The following is an 18476-nucleotide window of genomic DNA, read 5'->3' as shown; positions in this document are numbered from 1 at the left end:
AAGGTAGGGGGGAGCTCAATTTCCCACTTGCCAACAGCAGATAAAAAAGTGGGGAGGGACCTCTTCTGTCACAGCCTATGTAGATTAACCTTTCAATTAGCTGTTATCAGGTCCTGTGTCTTAGCACCAGTCCCTGCAATCTGCGTCCGCCCGCACCGGGGAGGCTGGAGGTCTGGGGTGGGTTTCTGTTTTAATTTCTAAATTAATGATAATTGCTCGCGTGGCTCCCCTCCCCCGCCGAGAGCTGAACGCGTGTGTCTGATCTGCCCGTCCACCTTTTAGTATTTTGGAGTGAGAAGAGGAGCCCCGCGGAGGAGGAGGAGGAGGAGGGGAGACAAGGTATTCTCTCTGTATTCATCTTCTTTTTTCCCCTCTCGCGGAAGGGCTTAGGGAAGGTAACTGGTGCAATCAATCCGCTGGCTGGGGATTCCCTCCACCCCCTCCCCGGCTCGTCTGGCTCTCCTGGCTGGGTTTCTTCAGTGTGTATGTGTTTGGGGAAGGGGGTGGGGGGAGGCTGTGTTGTTGTTGTGTTCCTGGCTCTGGTTGCAGCCAGGAGAGAGAGCGAGCGGGCGAGCGAGAGACAGAGCGGAGAGAGCGAGCGAGCGAGAGAGAGAGAGGAGCCGCGATCGCGTTTCAGGGGCAGCACATTCCGCAGGAACCGCTGCTGCAGAAACACACACGGGCAGAGAAAGGAGGTCATTGCAAGCAAAGGGGGGAACCTGCATCGGAGGTTAGATTCCCAGGAGTTTATGTGGGGGATAACAGGGAGCATGCGATGGGTTTTGTTTTGCACTGGGTGACAGGCTGCAATTTGCCATAATAACCCCCTTTCCCTCCCCTCTCCCAGCGCTGGGGGCTTGTCACTAGGCTGGGTACTTTTTTTCCTTTTGCACTGGAGGCTGATGCACGTGTTTGCAGACACTTGTGCTGGGTAAATGCATCGCAATGCTCTGCGTTTTGCAGGGGAGGGGGAGCAGCAGCAGGAGGTGATGGCTGGGTTGGATGGGGTGGGGAGAGGGGGAATGGAGTGGCGGAAGGGAAGCAGGGGATGGCTGAGGTTTTTGTGTTGCATGTTCCCACCCTGTCTTTCTGAGGCGGTAATTGTTCCTTCGCAGACGGGGTGACAGAGAAGTCCCTGTGCTTCGCATGGCGAAACTTGCAGGGACCTGCATGTGGCTGTAGAGCTGGGAGTCATTGTCGTCGTCCCCGTTCCCACCCCCTCCTCTCCTCCCTCGGCGGTGCGGGGTGTGTGTGTGCGCGATAAGCGGCTGCCAGTGCCAGGCACCTTGGGAGGGTTACGCTGGGAGCACGCCGCTCCATCTCGCCCGCCCGGGCGAGGGGCAGGCTCTGAGGCACGCGCGTGACGCTCAATATTTAAGGCCGCTCATTAGTGTGTGTGGCGCGCCCGCCCGCCCTGCCGCGCTGGCTGAGGCCCCGCCGGTGCATCGGCAGCGCTCGCCCTCCCGAACAAACTTCGGCAGGGAGCGGGTGGGGCGGTGGCGGGGGGGAGGAAGGCGGCGGGGCTGGGGGGGCAGGACGGACGGCAGAGGTGGCCAACGGGAGGGCGGGATTGCGGGAGGTCCCGCCCCCGCCGACGGCGGGTGACCAATGGCGAACGCCCAAGGCCCGGCGGTGGGTGGGGCGGGCGGGAGGGCGGGACCGCGTGGGTGTGTGGCGGCGGCGGCGGCCAATGGGAGCCAGGGAGAGCCGCCGGCCCCGCCCCTGCCCGCGGGTGGGCGGGGCCGGGCCTGGAGGGAAGGGGCGCGCCGCCTGATTGACACCCACCGCTCACCAATGAGAGAGGCCGGCTGGTTGCTGGGCGGGACGGGTCCGATGTGGGCTGGTGATGGACAACGCCCCGCGGCCAATGAGCGCGCAGCGGCGTGCGCGGCGCAGGCCAATGGCGGCGGGCAGGGGGCGGGGCGCGGGGTAGGTAAGGTTTTAATGAGCCTCCATTGGGCTGTAATCAGTGTCATGTCGGATTCACGTTAAGTACAACAGGGCGAGACAAAATGGCGGCGTAGGTGCGCCGAGCCGCGCGCGGCGGCAGGGCGGGCGCGGGCAGCGCGGAGCGGGGCGGGCGGCCCGGCGGCGGCGGCGGCGGCCGAGGAGCCGGCAGCAGGGGGAGCCGCTGCGGCGCCCGGAGGAGGCTCCTCCCCCCGCGGAGGTGAGTGGTACCGGGGTGGTCTCACCTGCCTCCCGCGGGGGACACGCGGCCGCCGCCCCCGCGGTGTGGGTGCGGGTGTCCGCTCCTCTGCGTCTTTTGGCGGCCGCCCTGCCCTGCTCTGCCCTACCCTGCCCTGGCCGGCGGGGTCGCCGTGCCCCGGGGAGCAGAGCCGGCGGGATGGAGGTCCCTGCCTTCGGGATGACAAATCCCGGATCGGGGCTCGGGGGGCTCGGGAGCCAGCCCGGGCTCGGCCCTGTCACGGGCAGCAATGCCTTGGCCCCGGGCTCCAGGCGTCGTACATCTCCCTGACTGGGGTGTACTTCAGTAAGTTGGGGAGGGGGACAGTCCAACCTGTGATGCCACGTTTTGGGAGTGATGTTCTCACTGCATTCTTTGCCCGGACCTCACCTTTAGCACTCTGGCACTTGGAAATAACCCACTCTGTAAAAAGCAGACGGATACCTATCCCGTTGCTTAAAATCGCTGTCCCAAGAAGAAATGTTTTCAGTGAAACCCTCTTTCCAGGTGAAGTGCTCGTGGTGAGTATGACCTTCCTGCATTCCTCGATGCTCTCTAGTATCGTGTTTTAAAGTGCTCAGAACTTGGGAGAGTGCTCAGTGGGAGAGGGTGGGAAGGGTGAATTTGGTGTCATGATTTGCTGATGCCGTTCCCTCGAGTGGCACTTGCTGCTGTCATGTTGTGAGATGACAAACCAGATTATGGGATATCTCAGAGCACAAACACTTCTGTCAGTTCGGTTCCACTCCATGTGCCACTCTTCTCTCCACACCCCCAAGTCTTAGGCGTAGTTTTGAAGTTCCTGCGATGTTTCCACATCTGTCTCTTTAAAACCTGTACAAGTGTCATTGCCCTTCCTTGTTATGATTGGAAACTGTTGTGTAAAGAATAAAACAATAGTTGGCTTTACTATCTGAGTAATTTTAAGGGTGACATGTGTGCTGGGAGTTCTTGCCAGGATCTGCTTTCTCCATGTCTTTTTGTAGGTACATGTATTTTGCAATTGTGAAACAACTATCTTGCCTACTTTGCACCATTAATTGAAATGAGGGTGGAATATATAGTTAATTAGCTGCAAAATTCTAAGCAATGGCTTGGAGAAAAGGAAAATGGCAAAAATGGAATGCAATGGCAGTCTTCTCTTCTTCCTTCTCCTCTGCTGCAATCCTTACCTGACCCTGATGCTGCAGCAGAGAGCTGGCCTGCTGCTGCTTCTCCTGAGTGTGTGCAGAGCAGGTAGGAGGAAGCAGAATAAAACTGTGCTTCACAGGTCATTCTCAGGTTGCACAAGTTGCCGTCATCTTGACTCCTGTGTCCTCTTCTCCCGCCTTTTATTTCTTTTTTTTTTTTTCTTTTTTTGCCTAATACCTGTGGTAACCTCAATTTTTAAAAGTGTAACTCTGTTTCCATTTAAGACAACCAAAGCAGATATTTCATTCACTTTTCCACAAAATTACTTTAGATTGTATGTTGTGATACCTTTATAGTAACTTTGTTTTGTTTCTGGGAGACAGAAAAGCAGCTTTTTTTGTTGCTGTTTTTCTGACTACACAGCTTGTTTTTGCAATCTGGATCACTTGGAAGTAATTCCAGGTACTAGTTCAGGCCAAAAAACCACCTTATTAGAGGATTATGGGATTACTGATGACACCTGAGATTGAAGTGTTCAGTCAGTGCATTCTGTAATTATAATCAGCTGTGCAATAGGTGTGTGCTTTATAAAGGACATTATTTGCATTCATTCTAAATCCCAAGATGCAATTTTGCAACGTCTTTGTATTTATCTGATAATTTATGACCTAGGTAAAGGGACAAGCCTTGACTAGAGATGCCTCTTCATGTTTTAAAGGTAATGTGTTGTATTTCACCCTCTGAATGCTTATGTTCCACAGCTCTTCTGCAGACTTGTTATCAGACTTGGTCAGTAATATGGTGCTGTCAGACTTTCTCAAATGCTTTTATTTTCAAAAGATACCATAGAATAAGAGCTGAATTATGACAAATTATGTAGAAAGAACTTAATGACTGTTGCCATTAAACTTGGAAGTTGTCCTGTGCGTTTAACAGAATGGAAAAGCTAATCTGTGATTGGATGGTGCTGTTGAGGCTCTGAGTAAAAGTTAGTCAGCTACAAGGGGAGGAAGATTATTAAACAGAGATGAGTGCCTGATAGTAATTTATAATCACTTCTTTAAAATGGGTATTTCCTTAAAATCTGTTTAGGTAACCATCACACTTTTTGTATTAAATGACATATGACCACTTTTTTGTGCTTTTGGTAAAATTACATTCTAAACTTAGTAACCTGAATGTAATTTTGAACTTCTGTGTGTCCTCCTATGTTGAATCTTGAACTTTTGTTTCTAAAATTGTTTGTTTTCTTTTTTTTTCAGTCACTTGGCATGTAAATGTGTGTATTGTCAACCTTAATCTGTCTTGATTTCCAAAAGACCTTTTTAATGTATAGCTCCAGAATCACTCACTTGAATTATTTTGCTGGGAACAATGTTTGTTAGTAAGAGGTTATTCTGTATTTTACGTATGGTGGACCTTGTCATACCAGTTGTGGAGGTCAGGGTGCTGCACTTTACCTACGTATACACTGCAAGTGGCGAAGTAACAGCAGCTCTAGATTGTGGCAAAACAATTAAAAACTTGGATTGGATGTGCTTTACATGGTTTCCTAAGGCAGAATGATCTTACATTCTGTTGGAAGGTGTGAATTTAAGATGTTTTGATATTTTTCCTCCTGAAATATCCTATGCTGTGTGCTGGAAACTCTGCATTCCTGCTGATATACTCTACTAGTGTTGATTTAGTAGGCTCTACCATGCAGGAGGTTGTATTACACATAGGAAGTTTAAAGTAAATAAGTAAAAAATTAGTTCTGAATGTATATGGCTGCGAAATTCCTGTACCAAGCAGCAGACTTTGTATGAAGATACAGGTTTATGCTAACCTTTTGCCACAGTCACTGGCCAATAAAAATTCCTGTCACCCACACGTTACAGCATTTATACTGAAATGTTCATCGGTTTCCAGGTGCTTGGAACAGACCCTGTACTGTATGTTCTGGAATTTAATGGAAGTGATGTGGTTGCTTGTATGAAACTTAATACAACAGTACTGCAGTAGATGTAAAAATGAGGCAAGTATGTCTGACTCAGCAAATGCACTGTTCAGAATTTATTAAGTCGTGACTATCTTAATGAAGACTCGCAGTAGAACAGCCTGAGTAAATAACTGTAAAGGTAGCTTTCTAGGAATCTGAGGCTTTATATGTAGCTACAGTGAACTTCCAAATCTATAGGTAGAGTAAATCAAACAGTCTAAATGTGAGTGAGCCTTCACTATATAGAGAGTTCTGCTTTGTTGTATTACTGTGTTTTCAGTGTCAGATATGAGAGAATTTGTAGGATTCATAATACCATGGAAACTTTTCTTCCGTGTATTTGTCTGCATTTTGTAGCTATAGTGTTATTTTGGAATTATCCGAAAACAGTGAACATAAACAATTCTGTTAGGAAAAGAATGGCTGTTGCTTGCTGGAGTAAATTAAAATGTCTGTTTACAGAACAAGTTATTGTTTGATTACAAATACTTGAAATACACAGAACTGTTATCAAATACAACTTGCATGAGTACAGTCTGGAAGCAAGAAACAGGATCCAATCTATGTAGATCAATAGGGTTCAGTATATGAGCCAGTTAAACATTCAGGCCCTGCACTTGCATCAGGAATGTATCTTTGCAGTCGGGCAGTCAGTTGAGTTTTTGTATTTATAAATCTGAAAATGTTTAAGCTTCAATCAAATTCATAAAATGAGTTGATTAATATTTTGACTATTTGGACAGAGAAGAATTTTATATTCACCGGTAACCAGCTGCTCTTTTGTTACTAATCCTGTTTTGTAGGTATAATAATGTGTGAAACACGATCTGGAGTTTATACTTAAAGACATTTTTGAGGTGGTAGATGGAGGAGAAGGTATGGGACCAAAAGTGGGGGGTTTGTACTCATTGTCTTCACAGTTGCAGAGAAATCTTTTTAACAATTTGAAAATAATTTAGGTTGCTGCGTCTATTCAGGTTTTTTTCCTATTTATAATTTATTTAGGTTTTTGAACATGATTGAAATGTGAGATGACTCGAATACATGAATAAAGATGAGGTCCAAGACCTGTGTAATTACAGGTGATATTGTTATTTATATAGCTTTATAAGGGAAGTTGCAAATGAACTAATTGTAGATTTTGCTGGGAAACTGGTGAATCTTCTACTTTACAGGATAACCCATGTATTGAGAATGAAAATTTTCCTGTTCTGTTTTTGGTTTCCTTTGATTTGAAGTAATTATATAGTTCAGTAATGTCTCCAAGCTCTCTCACATTTCATGACAGAAAAAAGTAATACCTCACATATATTTGTTTACTCATAAGGTGGCTACTGTCTTAGTTTAATTGGTGTGACTTTTTAAATTTTTTAGGGTTTTTTTCTTATATTTTCCTACAGAATGAATAAACTCCTGATCACGATTTTCTTTCAGGTTTATTAAAGGTCTTGTAGCCATTGAATTTTCTACTGGAGTGATGTATTCCAGAATAAGTAAATAAAATTGTTTGTTAAACTGTGAGTCACCAAAACATATTTCGTCAATATGACCTCTTTATGTGTCTTCATGCTGACAGCTTATTTATGTGGAAATGCCTCCTGTTACTTTGCTTTCATTTCTGTTTGTGAGACTTTGTATCAAAAATGCCTCTGTACTGCATGTCTTAAACTGAGAGGTGCTTTTGTGATTCCTTTTGGTTTTGTAGGGTGCCTAAGTATTAATGAAGGATGTGATATTTGTAACTTGTTTCTCATATTTTGGTTTTGATTTTTGAGTTATATAATCAACATGGCATGACACTTAGAGACAGCATGATGTAAGAAAAGACAGTGGTTAATAATTCATCTTTCATTGGTTGAAGGTTTGTTTTGTTTGTTTGTGTTTTCTAGTGCACGTGTAATCCATGCAGAAATGATTTGTGGGCAGTTTGATTTAGAGGATATTTTCAGATCCCTGGATGAATGGAAATTGTCCAACAAGCCAGTAGTAGGTTGAGTGTTGGGGTAATGGAGTTTTGGAAAGCTAAGTCCACTGAATGTTATGAGAAGTAGAAGGATTTGATGGTGACTTGTTTGTTATGGGGTGGGAATTGGCGACTTTCATATAATCTCACATAGATTTTTGCATACTGCAGCATCTACAGTATGAATGTGTGGTCTGAATGTGTTCTGTTTCTTTTTAATACTTCACAGTAACTATATTCTCTCCTATCTCTTGTTTTTTTCTTTTAAAGGTTGCAACAAACTTTCTTGTAAGGACGTACCTGTACCATCACGGATGAATACTTTCTACCTTTACATGACAGCAAAGTAATTGGGAGGTTCAGTCAGCAGGTTTTTCCCTGCCTTTTCCAACTCCTCAGGGTGGATATTTTTACGATGCATCCAAGCAGAGTCTGCAATCCTTTCATTTGTGTTTAAGGTGTGAACAACCTCTGAAAGGTCTGCTAAAAGGATAAGGAGGAACCTCTATGGGTAACTCTTGGCTGGAAACAATTACTGGTCAACCATGGTAAAACTTGCCAACCCTCTTTATACGGAGTGGATTCTAGAAGCTATACAAAAAGTTAAAAAGCAAAAGCAAAGGCCTTCTGAAGAAAGAATATGTCATGCTGTTTGTGCTTCCCATGGATTAGATAAGAAGACTGTTTCGGAACAGCTGGAACTTAGTGTTCAAGATGGTTCTATTCTTAAAGTTACTAACAAAGGTCTTGCATCCTACAAGGACCCAGATAATCCTGGACGGTTTTCATGTGTTAAACCTGGTACTATTCCTAAATCTGTTAAGGGATCTAGAGGAGCTTGTAATGAGCTTCGTAATGTGGATTGGAATAAACTCTTGAGAAGAGCAATTGAAGGGCTTCAAGAGCCTAATGGCTCCTCCCTAAAAAACATAGAGAAGTATTTGAGAAGTCAAAATGACCTAGCAAATATTTTCAACAATCCTGCCTTTCAGCAGAGGTTGCGCCTGGGGGCCAAACGTGCTGTGAACAATGGGAGGTTACTGAAGGATGGTCCTCAGTATAGAGTGAATTATGGCAGTTTGGAAAGCAAAGGAGCTCCAAAATACTCCAGCACCTTCCCAGCTTCTCTTCCACCTGTCAGCCTTCTACCCCATGAAAAAGACCAGGTAAGTCTGAAAAACAAGAGCTAATGTAGTAATGCAAAAATTGTTTGTGTTATTTCTTTGTTTATTTACCTAATGCAAAAATAATGTTTCTCCTTTTGCTTTATTTACCCACTTAAATGTATGTAAGTGAGGATGCATGTCCAAGATCCATGCAGAATCAGTTCTGGTAAATTAAGTTGACTTAGCTCCCTGTGTCCTGTGGTTCTGCATTGGATAGTTTGCTCTGTGGATTTTCAGTAGGTGAACAGAGCAGCAGAGAAGAGTACAGCTGTATGCTCTGTTGTAGGTGTGAGATTGTTCTGTCTTGTCTGGCAGACTGGTGTAGCTGAAATCTGCAGTGTGATTTGACTGTGGCCTTTTACCTTCCTTTTCTGCCTGGATTATACTGTTTTTCTTGTGAATATGAATCTGAAACGTAACTGGTAGGACTTGTGATGTGTAAGACTGTTGGAATTATTATTTTTAAAGGTATTTGTATGTAGGTCATTAGCTTTAAAATTGCAATTCATATGAACTGTAGTTAGTTAAAATATTAAAATAGTAAGAGAAGTGAAGGTGTTAGAGTGACGATTTAAGCTCAGCTTTAGGATCCTCCTGTTTCAGTTTTGTTGGACTCACTACATGGGTTTATTTTTGCTATTACTTGTTTAAAGTTAATTGTTTACAGAGTTTAAGCCCTGAGGAAGAAAGGGCTATCAATTAGTATTTTGTTTATGAAAGGATAGTGTCAAAGACATGTCTGCAGGCATTCTTTGATAATTTCCTATTTACTGTGGTGAAGTGTGTTTGGAATTTTCAATGTACTTGGGGGCAAAAAGTTACCTATTGTAGTCCAATTGGCTTACTTAAAATACCTGGAACTTGGTTTATTTTTCTCCACCTCCTTTCCCCCTTCTGAGTGGTCGTTTGATGGCAGTTGTTTTGTCGTTGTAGAGGTGCCATCAGTGTCTCCTAGAAACTGCTTGATGGTTTTCACTTGTCCTTTTCCTTTGGCTGATTGTTGGATGCTGGAGGGTGCTGAGTATAAAGTGCTTGTGTTAGAATTATTGAGTGAGGTCTGCAAGAACAGTTGTTTATGGAACTGTCAGAGGTGACACTACTAAGGTCAGTAGTAGCTTGATTTTTGTGAGCTTCTCTAAATAGATGTTAAATGTGATTGTTTTTATATATGGATATCCATTTCTTCATTGGACTTCTTGGGTATTTGAGGGATTCATGGGGCTTCATGCTCCGTTATCAGAATGGAAATTCAGAAGTGGTGCGTACTGTGCAATTACTGCTGTAGCCATAAACTATAAACATTTAATTACTTGTAGTGGTAAACCTGTATAAGTACTTTGAGAGTTTCTACTGTAATTCTGATACTGTAATGGCATGAAAAATTTGAAGGCTGGAGTACTGAGCAACAAAAGTAGCATGAATTCCATGGAAACAAAAATCTTTCTTGTTAGGCTACCTACTGGGACTGGCACCCATAGCAAGGAATGTTAGTTGGGTCACAGTGCTGAAAAAGCCATTACTGCCATACTAAAACACTGGTATAAGGATAAATCTGTCTTCTAGAAGTTAGCCAAACAAATCTGTTCTCTAGCAAGTGCTTTGGCAAGAAATAAGCTTTCATTTGGGTGCCTCAAAATTAGCAGTGTGACTTGCGTGTTTAGAAACTGTTCGGCATATACGTTTTTTCCTGACAAAAAATAATTTTGATGTGAGGTTGGTGAATTAGTAATTTCATATTAGTGTAGTGCGCTGTTTAGTTGTACTAGTTGCGGTCCAGGTTACTGGGTAAATGTATAGAGACTTAATAATTTAAAATGGTTTAAAATGTGATTTTTGCTGTTCTTCAGTCTGTGTACTTTAAATACTCTTAAGGGACAGTTTTGAAAGTAGCTGTACAAAGGTTGTCCCTGTTACTTGGATGTGACTGCATCTTCTTTTGAAATTGATGTTAATTCTTGAATAAGAAGAATGACACTGTTAGGCTATTTTTATTGGAAGTGTTTAAGAGACAATATGAGGCATGTCAAGATTATTTATTGAAATTTGTGCAACAAATGCATCCAACTGGCATCTCTTGGGAATGGCTAGTGCTTGAAGAGATTGGGTATTTTAAAGTTTGTCTCTTTCTCTAGCTAACGCAAGTAACGTGATTCTTTTGGTGTGGCTAATTTTGTATGTTTGTTTTTGTGGTTTTTTTTTTTTTTGGTTTCAAATGCTAGAGGTGAAGTTCTAGCATATGTTCTGTTGACTTTGCCTGAGGAGAAGGACAAAATGGAAGGATGTACAGAAGAAATCTGTTTTGATGACTGTAAAAGTTTGAGTAAATTTGATAATTTTTCTTTTTCAATGCTAATTAACATGTCATCGAGATGAGACAGTTAAAGGATTTGGTACATTGGAAGTGCATCAGAGATCTCTCTTTGTCAGTCTGATCACTCACACTCATAGTGCCAAAAGCAGACTCTGAACCTTTCTTCCCGAGGGAAAGGGGATCAGAAGATATACAGTATGCCCTGTGTGGGGGAGGGTGGTTGTGTTGGTTTGGGGCTTTCTGGTTTTGGGATTTTTATTTTTGTTTGTTTTCACCACCCACCCAAAGCATCAGAGTATGTAGTGCACTGAGAAGATAAATACTGTTGCTATGCAGTGCCACTGAAGTTAAATTTGCAGACCTGGAGCCTTGACTCCGTGACAGGAGTGTTGAGTGTTTTGCGTTCTATGGAGTACTTGGAACAGGGAGCTAAATCTTTCTCTTAGTGGTGATAATATGGAGCTGCTTTTCTTGTCTCTCTGTTAACTGAGTGATCCATTTCAGCTCGAATAGTCCTCTTGTTTCGTTATATATAGAAGGAGCTGCAGTTAGTTACAGCAGTAGAGCTTGTTTTGCCATGTTTCCTCCTGTTATCCATAGGCCTGGAAGAAAAGTGTTTGTGTAAAAATGGTGTGTTTCCTTCAAGTGTTATTCTGACTCTTTTGGGCTTGGGCAAAGGTATGTCAACTCTGAGTTACAGCAAGAGGAAGCAAGCAGTGCAGTTGTTTAAATCTTTTTGCTCCATCCTTCTCCATTCCCTAGTGTGTGTGTAGGGTTGCTTTTCCACCAATATATGAAGAGAGACAAGTACAAGGCTCATGGTAGGACAGGTTCTGTTGGAAGGTCAATAGCTATCAGCAGCTATATAGTGTCTAGACTTACATCATAAATGCAATGAGTAGTATAAATTCTATTTCAAAAGGACTTTCCAGTTATCTGAAGTATTCTGGTGCTTACATTGAGGTATTTTTCATTTCTTTAATGCCCCTCCCCCTGCCCCCAAAACCCCCCTCAAACAAAGAAAAAAAAACCTAGAAAAGCACACATACAAGAAAGCAGAAAAAAAAATAATTTTGTTGTGTCAGTTTGATCTCGTGCACTTCACTATATTGCGGTGCATAGCTAAACATTGTAACTGCTCTTATGTGCTCTTCCTTATGTTCAGACTATCTTGCATAGATGTCTTCTCTCTCACTTCACACCTTTTCTCACCAGCATTTTCTGAAAAGGGCTCTATCAGTATGTTAACCAGAAAATGCAGTGTAAAAACTGGTTACATAGTAGGGAAGGGTGTGAACAGGGAAGAAAATTGAGTGATACTTAGCTTTTCAATAAGCATCTGAAGCATTAAAATACACTTCTGAAAATGCAGCAAACTGGTATTTAAAAGCCATGGTTAATTTTAAAAAGGGTGTTTAATTTATCTGGAATGACATCGCTTGTAGAAAGGCAGTTTTGCTGGTGTTTTCTGAGTGTAGGCTGTATTGTTTCCTGTTTTCCTTTTCAATTGGATAGCCACTAGGAAGGTTCTGCAGTTTGGGAACCCCATGTACCCTACTAGATCTTAGGAGTTAGCCATCTTCTGAGCACAAATGCCACGTGACTGTAAACTGAAAGACATAGGTGTTTGTAGGCTATAGGCAGCACTGTATTTGCTGATGTCTAAACATAATTTAGAAGGATAAATCCACCTTTAAAAGGTGAAGAGGCAGTGGCCATTGTGACATTTTCAGAGGGCTCTAGGAATGCATAGCGTACCTCAGTAGTTATGTCTCTGCTATGTTCAGAATAATTAGTACTTAGAAAATAGCAGTTCAAATGGAGATGGCTTTATCTTGGTTGTCTTGAATACTCTCTTGAACAGCTCAGCAACTGTGGTTTCCATCTGATTCTTGGCATGAAAATTCTTATTAATCCCTCTTTCACTTTCAGTTTGTCTTTCTAAGCTGACTTTCATGCAAACTCGAACTTGTTTTATTAATTTTTCATACCCTGAACTCCTATCTAATTTTGTTTTCACTGGCCTACGTACATTTAGCTTTTCAAAGTGTAACTTGGCATGGGTTGAATTTCAGTTTTCTGGTATGTAGCTTGTGCCAGTGCAGACACTGGGTGTTCCTCCTTCTGTCTTTCAGGCAAAGGGCCAATCTATAGCGAATTGCTTTTTTGGCATCCAGGCTCCTCCTTGCTCAGTTTCTCAGCTTCCTGCCTTCCTGTGGGTAGGCAGCAAGACACTGTTGGTTAAGACTCCTAGTTGCCTTTGTCCTCTAGACTTTCCACTGTTCAGTAGTAGAAAAGGGAGGCAGAAAGGAATTGCTGTTCAATGTATCTTGCAGACCTACACATATGGGGATATTCTTAGTGCTGAACTTTGGGAGCTGGGTTTACATGGTGTCTCTGCTTCTGAGTCTGAGCACCAGAATACAGTGATGGGGAAGCTTCTGTAAGAGAGTGTCTGCAGTGCTACAGTTGAGACTGTGGACAAGGAAATGAAAAAGACATCTGGGTTTGAACTTTGTCAGTCCATAAAATACTGTTGCCCTCAGACACAACCTGTGTTTCTCTCCTCAAAACATCTTCAAGGTGACAAAAGGCTGAGGAATGCTAGCATTACTTGACAAACAGTAAGTTTAATATTTGTGCTTCTTATTATCTCAATAAAAGATACTTTTATTTCTTGGAATGGTTGCCTGCACCTTTCTGTGTGTAGCTCTTGTCCCAGAAGTTCTGGGATGATTGCTAGGTTCTGCTGCTCTCATGGATTTTTTTTGCTGCCCCTGTAGCTTCTGAAATGCTAAAGGTACCAACTCCATGCACAAGCCAGGTGAACACTTGGAAATGGACTATTAACACCTGAGATATTGGAGCTTACAAGAAATTGAAGAATGACTTACCTGTCTTTTGGGCACTTGTAACTGAAAGAGAAAAGTCTTGTCATCCCATATTGTGAAGAAACAACTCATACCACTCTATAGGTGGATATATCTGGCTTTGGCGGTTTCTTTTGTGTTTTACAATTCATCACATTTGGATCAAGCCAAGAAGTATGCTTGTAAAAGTTTTCTTGATTTGTATGGTGTGAAGCAAGTTAAATACTGCTGTTTCCTGCGTTAGATTGATCTACTCCTTCATTAGGCAGGGCAGAGGTTAGTTTGCAATTTCTGATGTGAGTTATTTTCTGCAAACAGGTCACCTCTTTGCAGTATCCTGTAGAACTGTGAGAGAAGACCCTACTAATTCTTTTTTCCTCAAAGCTGGATATTCTGAACATAGTTTTGTGTGGCGTGCACATGGTTCTTGTTTACTGCAAGGAGTGATTCCAAACCATGTACTGCAAGCTGTTTAATCCTAAGGCTTGCTAAAATTTGATTCTCTTGGTAGTTTCCCTTCAAAATTAATTGGTGTGATGTTCGGCGGTAAATCCTGTATTGAAATCGTCCACAGTGAATTAAAGAAATCCTGTGTAGTTCCAGCAGTTTTATTGGTATTTATTCATCTATGCTATTTTCTGTGAAATCTTCTGTCTTAACTGGGAGTGACATTTGATTCCTAAACTGCAGTTAGAGATTTTACTCTTTGATTTTTTCCTCCCAGACTAACGTCAAGTCATAGGACTTTATGGAACCAAATGGAAGGAGTTGCTGTTGTGTGGAACATGAGTAATAGGTGTCTGTAGAATTCTGAGTGTGATACACATCAAATCAGGCATTACTTAGCTGAGAGATCTACTGCTGTCTTTTGTGGTTACCTGATAAGAGACAAATCAACTTTTAAACTAACATGACTTTCTTCAGTTGCAAAACCGCTTATGTGTGGTTGTCGTTGTTTTTCCTGATCTACTTATATCTCTCATTGAGAAAGGTTATTACTGGTGTCCCATAGATTTTTCTATGTTTTTTTTTTCCTCTGTTCTTTATGAAGAGGCTAAAGTTTTGAATTTGCAGGCACAGACAGCCTTCTTGTAAAGAATGGTGTGACCTGTAACAGGGATATCTGTGTAGGCAACTCCACGGCTGCTGCACGTAGTTCTAGGTTTGTGTGGGTTACTGGGACTTTAGTTTGTGCTGTAGATAAGATGTTACATAAGGAAAAGGTTCTTGGGGTCAGGGAAACTGCAGACTTTTAAATTGTCTACTCTTGTATCTTGTCTCTGCAGTACTAGCTTCATGTGTGCAGGAATATCTTCATTCTCAAGTATTTTGGGTCTATAGAGGCAGTCCCATTTATTTTCCCTTGTGGTTGGGGTGGTAGTCCAGCAGTTACCAACTAATGCAGTACTAAGTGGTGTAGACTTGAGACTTCTGGTTTTAATTGCGACAGGACTCTGACAGAGGAGAAAAGGTATGTATGATCTCAGCAAAGGTGTCTGGGAGGCATGGCTGATGTTCTCTCATCCAGGAAAAATCCTTAATTGAACTAGAGCTAACTTAAGCTGTGATAAGTTTGCCACACATTTTTCACATGCTCTTCGGGAGTTAATTTCATTATTGGTGGTATTTTGAAGTTGTCTTCAACTTCACATCTGTTTTTTCCAAAATGATGCAGATGACTGACAGTAGTTTTAAGAAACAATTTTTGTTATTTCAATGCATCCGTGGCAACACTAACTAGCAGTGTTTGCATTTGGCTCCATAGAAGACAAATGTCAGTGGCACCTGTGTTTCAAACATGGAGTACAGTCAGTTCTCAACTAACAAATATGTAAAATCATGGAATGGTTTGGGGTGGAGAAGACCTCTAAGATCATTGAGTCCAGTTGTTAACTAGTGCTGCCATGTTCACCATTAAACCATGTTCCCTAGTGCCACATCCATGTTTTGTGAACACTTCCAGGGATAGCGATTCTAACACTTCCCTGGGCAGCAGGAAGTAGTTACAAGTAACAGCTGAAGGAATATAGTCAAAATTGTCATAGGTGTGTGGAACTGTTGTGTTAAAGCACCTCTTCCAGCACTATATATTGGGTGATTGTAGGGAAGGAATCTGCTATTTCTCAGGTGGCAAAAAAACCTGAGAGGTAACTGCCACAGGTTGCATCCAGGGAAGTTGCAGATAGGTGAAGGAAAAAAATCCTTTAAAATGAGGATGGAGAGACGTGGAACAGGAACTCGTAGTTCCTATGGAATCTCCCTGCTCAGAGGTGGTCACAGCTTGATGAAAAAGTCAATGTTTGAGCCTGAAAAGAGTCTTAAGACCAAAATAATCTCTGTTTTAATCACTGAACTTAATAGTAGCTAGTTAACATTTTATGCCTGTGAAGGCTGCTGTATCCCTCCTTTCTGTTCCAAACTTAAAAGATACTCATCTTTTGATTTCCTACTTTAATTTTTTTGATTTGACCTCTGAACACTTATTTACCTGCTGTAGGAGTCAGTCTAAATATATTACTGATAGAGGAAGAGAACAGTACATTGTCTCCTGCAAATAAGTATTTGGTTATCAGTCAGTTAATAAATACTAAACATGGAAGTTATTGTAATAATGGTGAATATGGTATTTTCTGATCTGAATATTTTTGTTCTGCCTCAAACTGTCCAGCTCTCTTCCCTTTCGTCTTTATCCAGGTGTGAAAACTGAACATCACTCAAAACTTGTTAATGCTGTTTTACAAATATTAATCATCTTTAATATTGGAAAATTGCATAGTAAAAACAAAGTCTTTTTATTATTACATGTTTGGCTTGCATTCTGATGATCTAGCAAAGTAGGATTTCAGATTTGTAGATGTTTACTGAAGGTCTAAAAACTATAGATAAACCCATCAAGAAATTACTAGAGAAAACCACTCACAGGGTAGGTTCTCACATTAGCAGCATGTCCCGAGTGTATATAGAATGGTCAGTTTCTGTCCTTGAATGTGCGTATATTTAACTACATGAAAAAGCACTGGAGCTCATCCTCTTTTAGAAACCAGTGACTTGTTCTGTGACTAATTCATAGAATTTCTCTTGTTGGATCACTTAATATGCTTGTCTGCCATTGCTGGAAGAAGGAAAATGTTGGTACTTATGTCGGGTAAATTCTGGGCTTTGCCACTTGGTGTTCATGTGATGATGGGCAGTCGTTTTCACTTTATGAATTTGTGCACAGTGTTTAAAAAACAGTGAGAGGCTGCTCGTCTTGCGTGCATGCTTTTGGTGCATGCTAGAGGGTTGCAGAAGTCCTTTCTGATCTGAACATGAGATGGATGGTAGGAGTTTTTATTTGGAATCTTCCCCTGTGTTCCCAATTTCCTGTAGTGCTCTGAATTAAAGATGATGCCTCAATTCTGCCTTTGTATTTAAGGAAATAAATGCAGCTTCTGTTCAGCCCAGGATTGACAGATTTTGTTTTATGTCTCCTAGAAGATACTAGTGATGGGAGAGGGGTGTATTGGAAATTTTTTGGTATCTCTGTTTATCATTGAAATCTCTGCCGCCTTAAGTAACATTTCCAACATGTTTATTAGGCAATTGCAGCCTATTATGGAAAAGATGATAATAATTTTCAGGGTTAGACTTAAATAAAACTGACTTATCTGTTCTTATGTTAATAAACCTGCTGGAATTGACTTAATTTGAGAAAACTATTCTGGCAGCTGGAACCTCTATTCTGCCAAAAACAAAACAAACCCCCAAAACAACAACAACAAAACAAAAACCCACAAACAAACAAAAAAACCCCAAACAACAAAGAAGCTGGATGTTCAGACCTTATTGTATGAACCTGTCATATAGTTTTCTTTATGTAATTTTAAACAAAACTGCCCATAATCTGCTAACATTAACCAGAATCTGAGTGATTTCTATTTGTTTTTTTCTCAGTTTTATCTTGGGATGTATTTTGAAGAGACCTCTGTATGACTTGGGTTCTAGATAAGAAGTTCTAATATAGCTGGGGACAAGCTTTTTCCATTTCCTGATTTCTGTCTGGTGGTAAAATTTTAATTTGCGTGATGCTTTGCTAAAACAAGATAATTTCTAGTTTTATTACAGCTTTTATATGGAATTTACTTGCAAAAATTAATGCCTTAAAATTTTGTATTTGCTCCCATGTAGCAGGGGAGTGAGTCATAGTATGAATAGTTTTGATAGCTAAGTGGTTTTAACTTTGAATCTCTTATTTTGCTTTTCCCATCAAAAATACTTACCTTAGTATTTAGAAGACTTGTGTCTTAGCTTTCAGTTCTGACAGTAGCCTTGATAGGAAATTCTTTCCTCTCCCCACAGCACATGCATTTTTACTTCCCAGTTACTGATATCACTGTGAGGCCAGCAGCTTTAAATAAGGTTAGCTTTTGTCTTTTATGTGCACAACCATAATGACTCCCATTGTTGTTGGTTTCTTAAATCATGACAACATGACTTTTTCTTTTTTCATTCAAAGTATATATTTAATAGATTTTACCAATTAGAGAATACATCTGTTTGGAGATCAGTAGCAATCAAAATCACTTATGAAGAAATTGTTGGCTTGTGATGCATCTAAAATATTTCAGCTTCAGGAAGTTCAGCTTCTTTTAGCTGTTGCTAAGAGATAAATTTTCATTGACATGAGTGATGTAAGGACATGTCAGCATGCTACCAGTTGTTTTATAGGCAGTTTAGCGCTGCCGCCTTGCAGATGGTTGGAAAACTCTCGGTAGTGGGTAAATGTGTGCTGATTATCTCATTGAATTAAGGTAACCCTTTGTCATTCATTGAATTCTGCAGACCAGGCACTGAGCAGCTGCTCCACTGTTGAATTCTGGATTTGGTGAA

At 41.6% G+C, this 18476-nt stretch overlaps 1 protein-coding gene across 6 annotated transcripts in view; it reads left to right on the top strand.

Annotated features, from left to right (window-relative positions):
• Window positions 1-56: 56 nt before the first annotated feature.
• KAT6B (lysine acetyltransferase 6B) overlaps window positions 57-18476 on the top strand; it is a 114728-nt gene continuing 96308 nt past the window's right edge. For 2 of the 6 annotated variants that reach the window (XM_027896111.1, XM_027896110.1), the window contains exons 1-2: window positions 399-730; window positions 7531-8426. In XM_027896111.1, coding sequence (XP_027751912.1) covers window positions 7806-8426 — 621 coding nt within the window. In that variant the 5' untranslated portion in view covers window positions 399-730; window positions 7531-7805. Of the gene's footprint in view, window positions 340-395; window positions 731-7530; window positions 8427-18476 lie in introns of those variants that run through there. The other 4 variants (XM_027896109.1, XM_027896108.1, XM_027896107.1 and 1 more) reach the window with 4 other exon arrangements.

Source organism: Empidonax traillii, unplaced genomic scaffold (genome assembly GCF_003031625.1).
Source record: "Empidonax traillii isolate 1590-97213 ecotype Southwest subspecies unplaced genomic scaffold, ASM303162v1 scaffold481:size658601, whole genome shotgun sequence".
In the NCBI taxonomy this organism is placed as follows: Eukaryota; Metazoa; Chordata; class Aves; order Passeriformes; family Tyrannidae; genus Empidonax; species Empidonax traillii.
The sequence above is the reverse complement of the archived record's forward strand: the minus strand, read 5'-3'. Positions and strand labels throughout refer to the sequence as shown.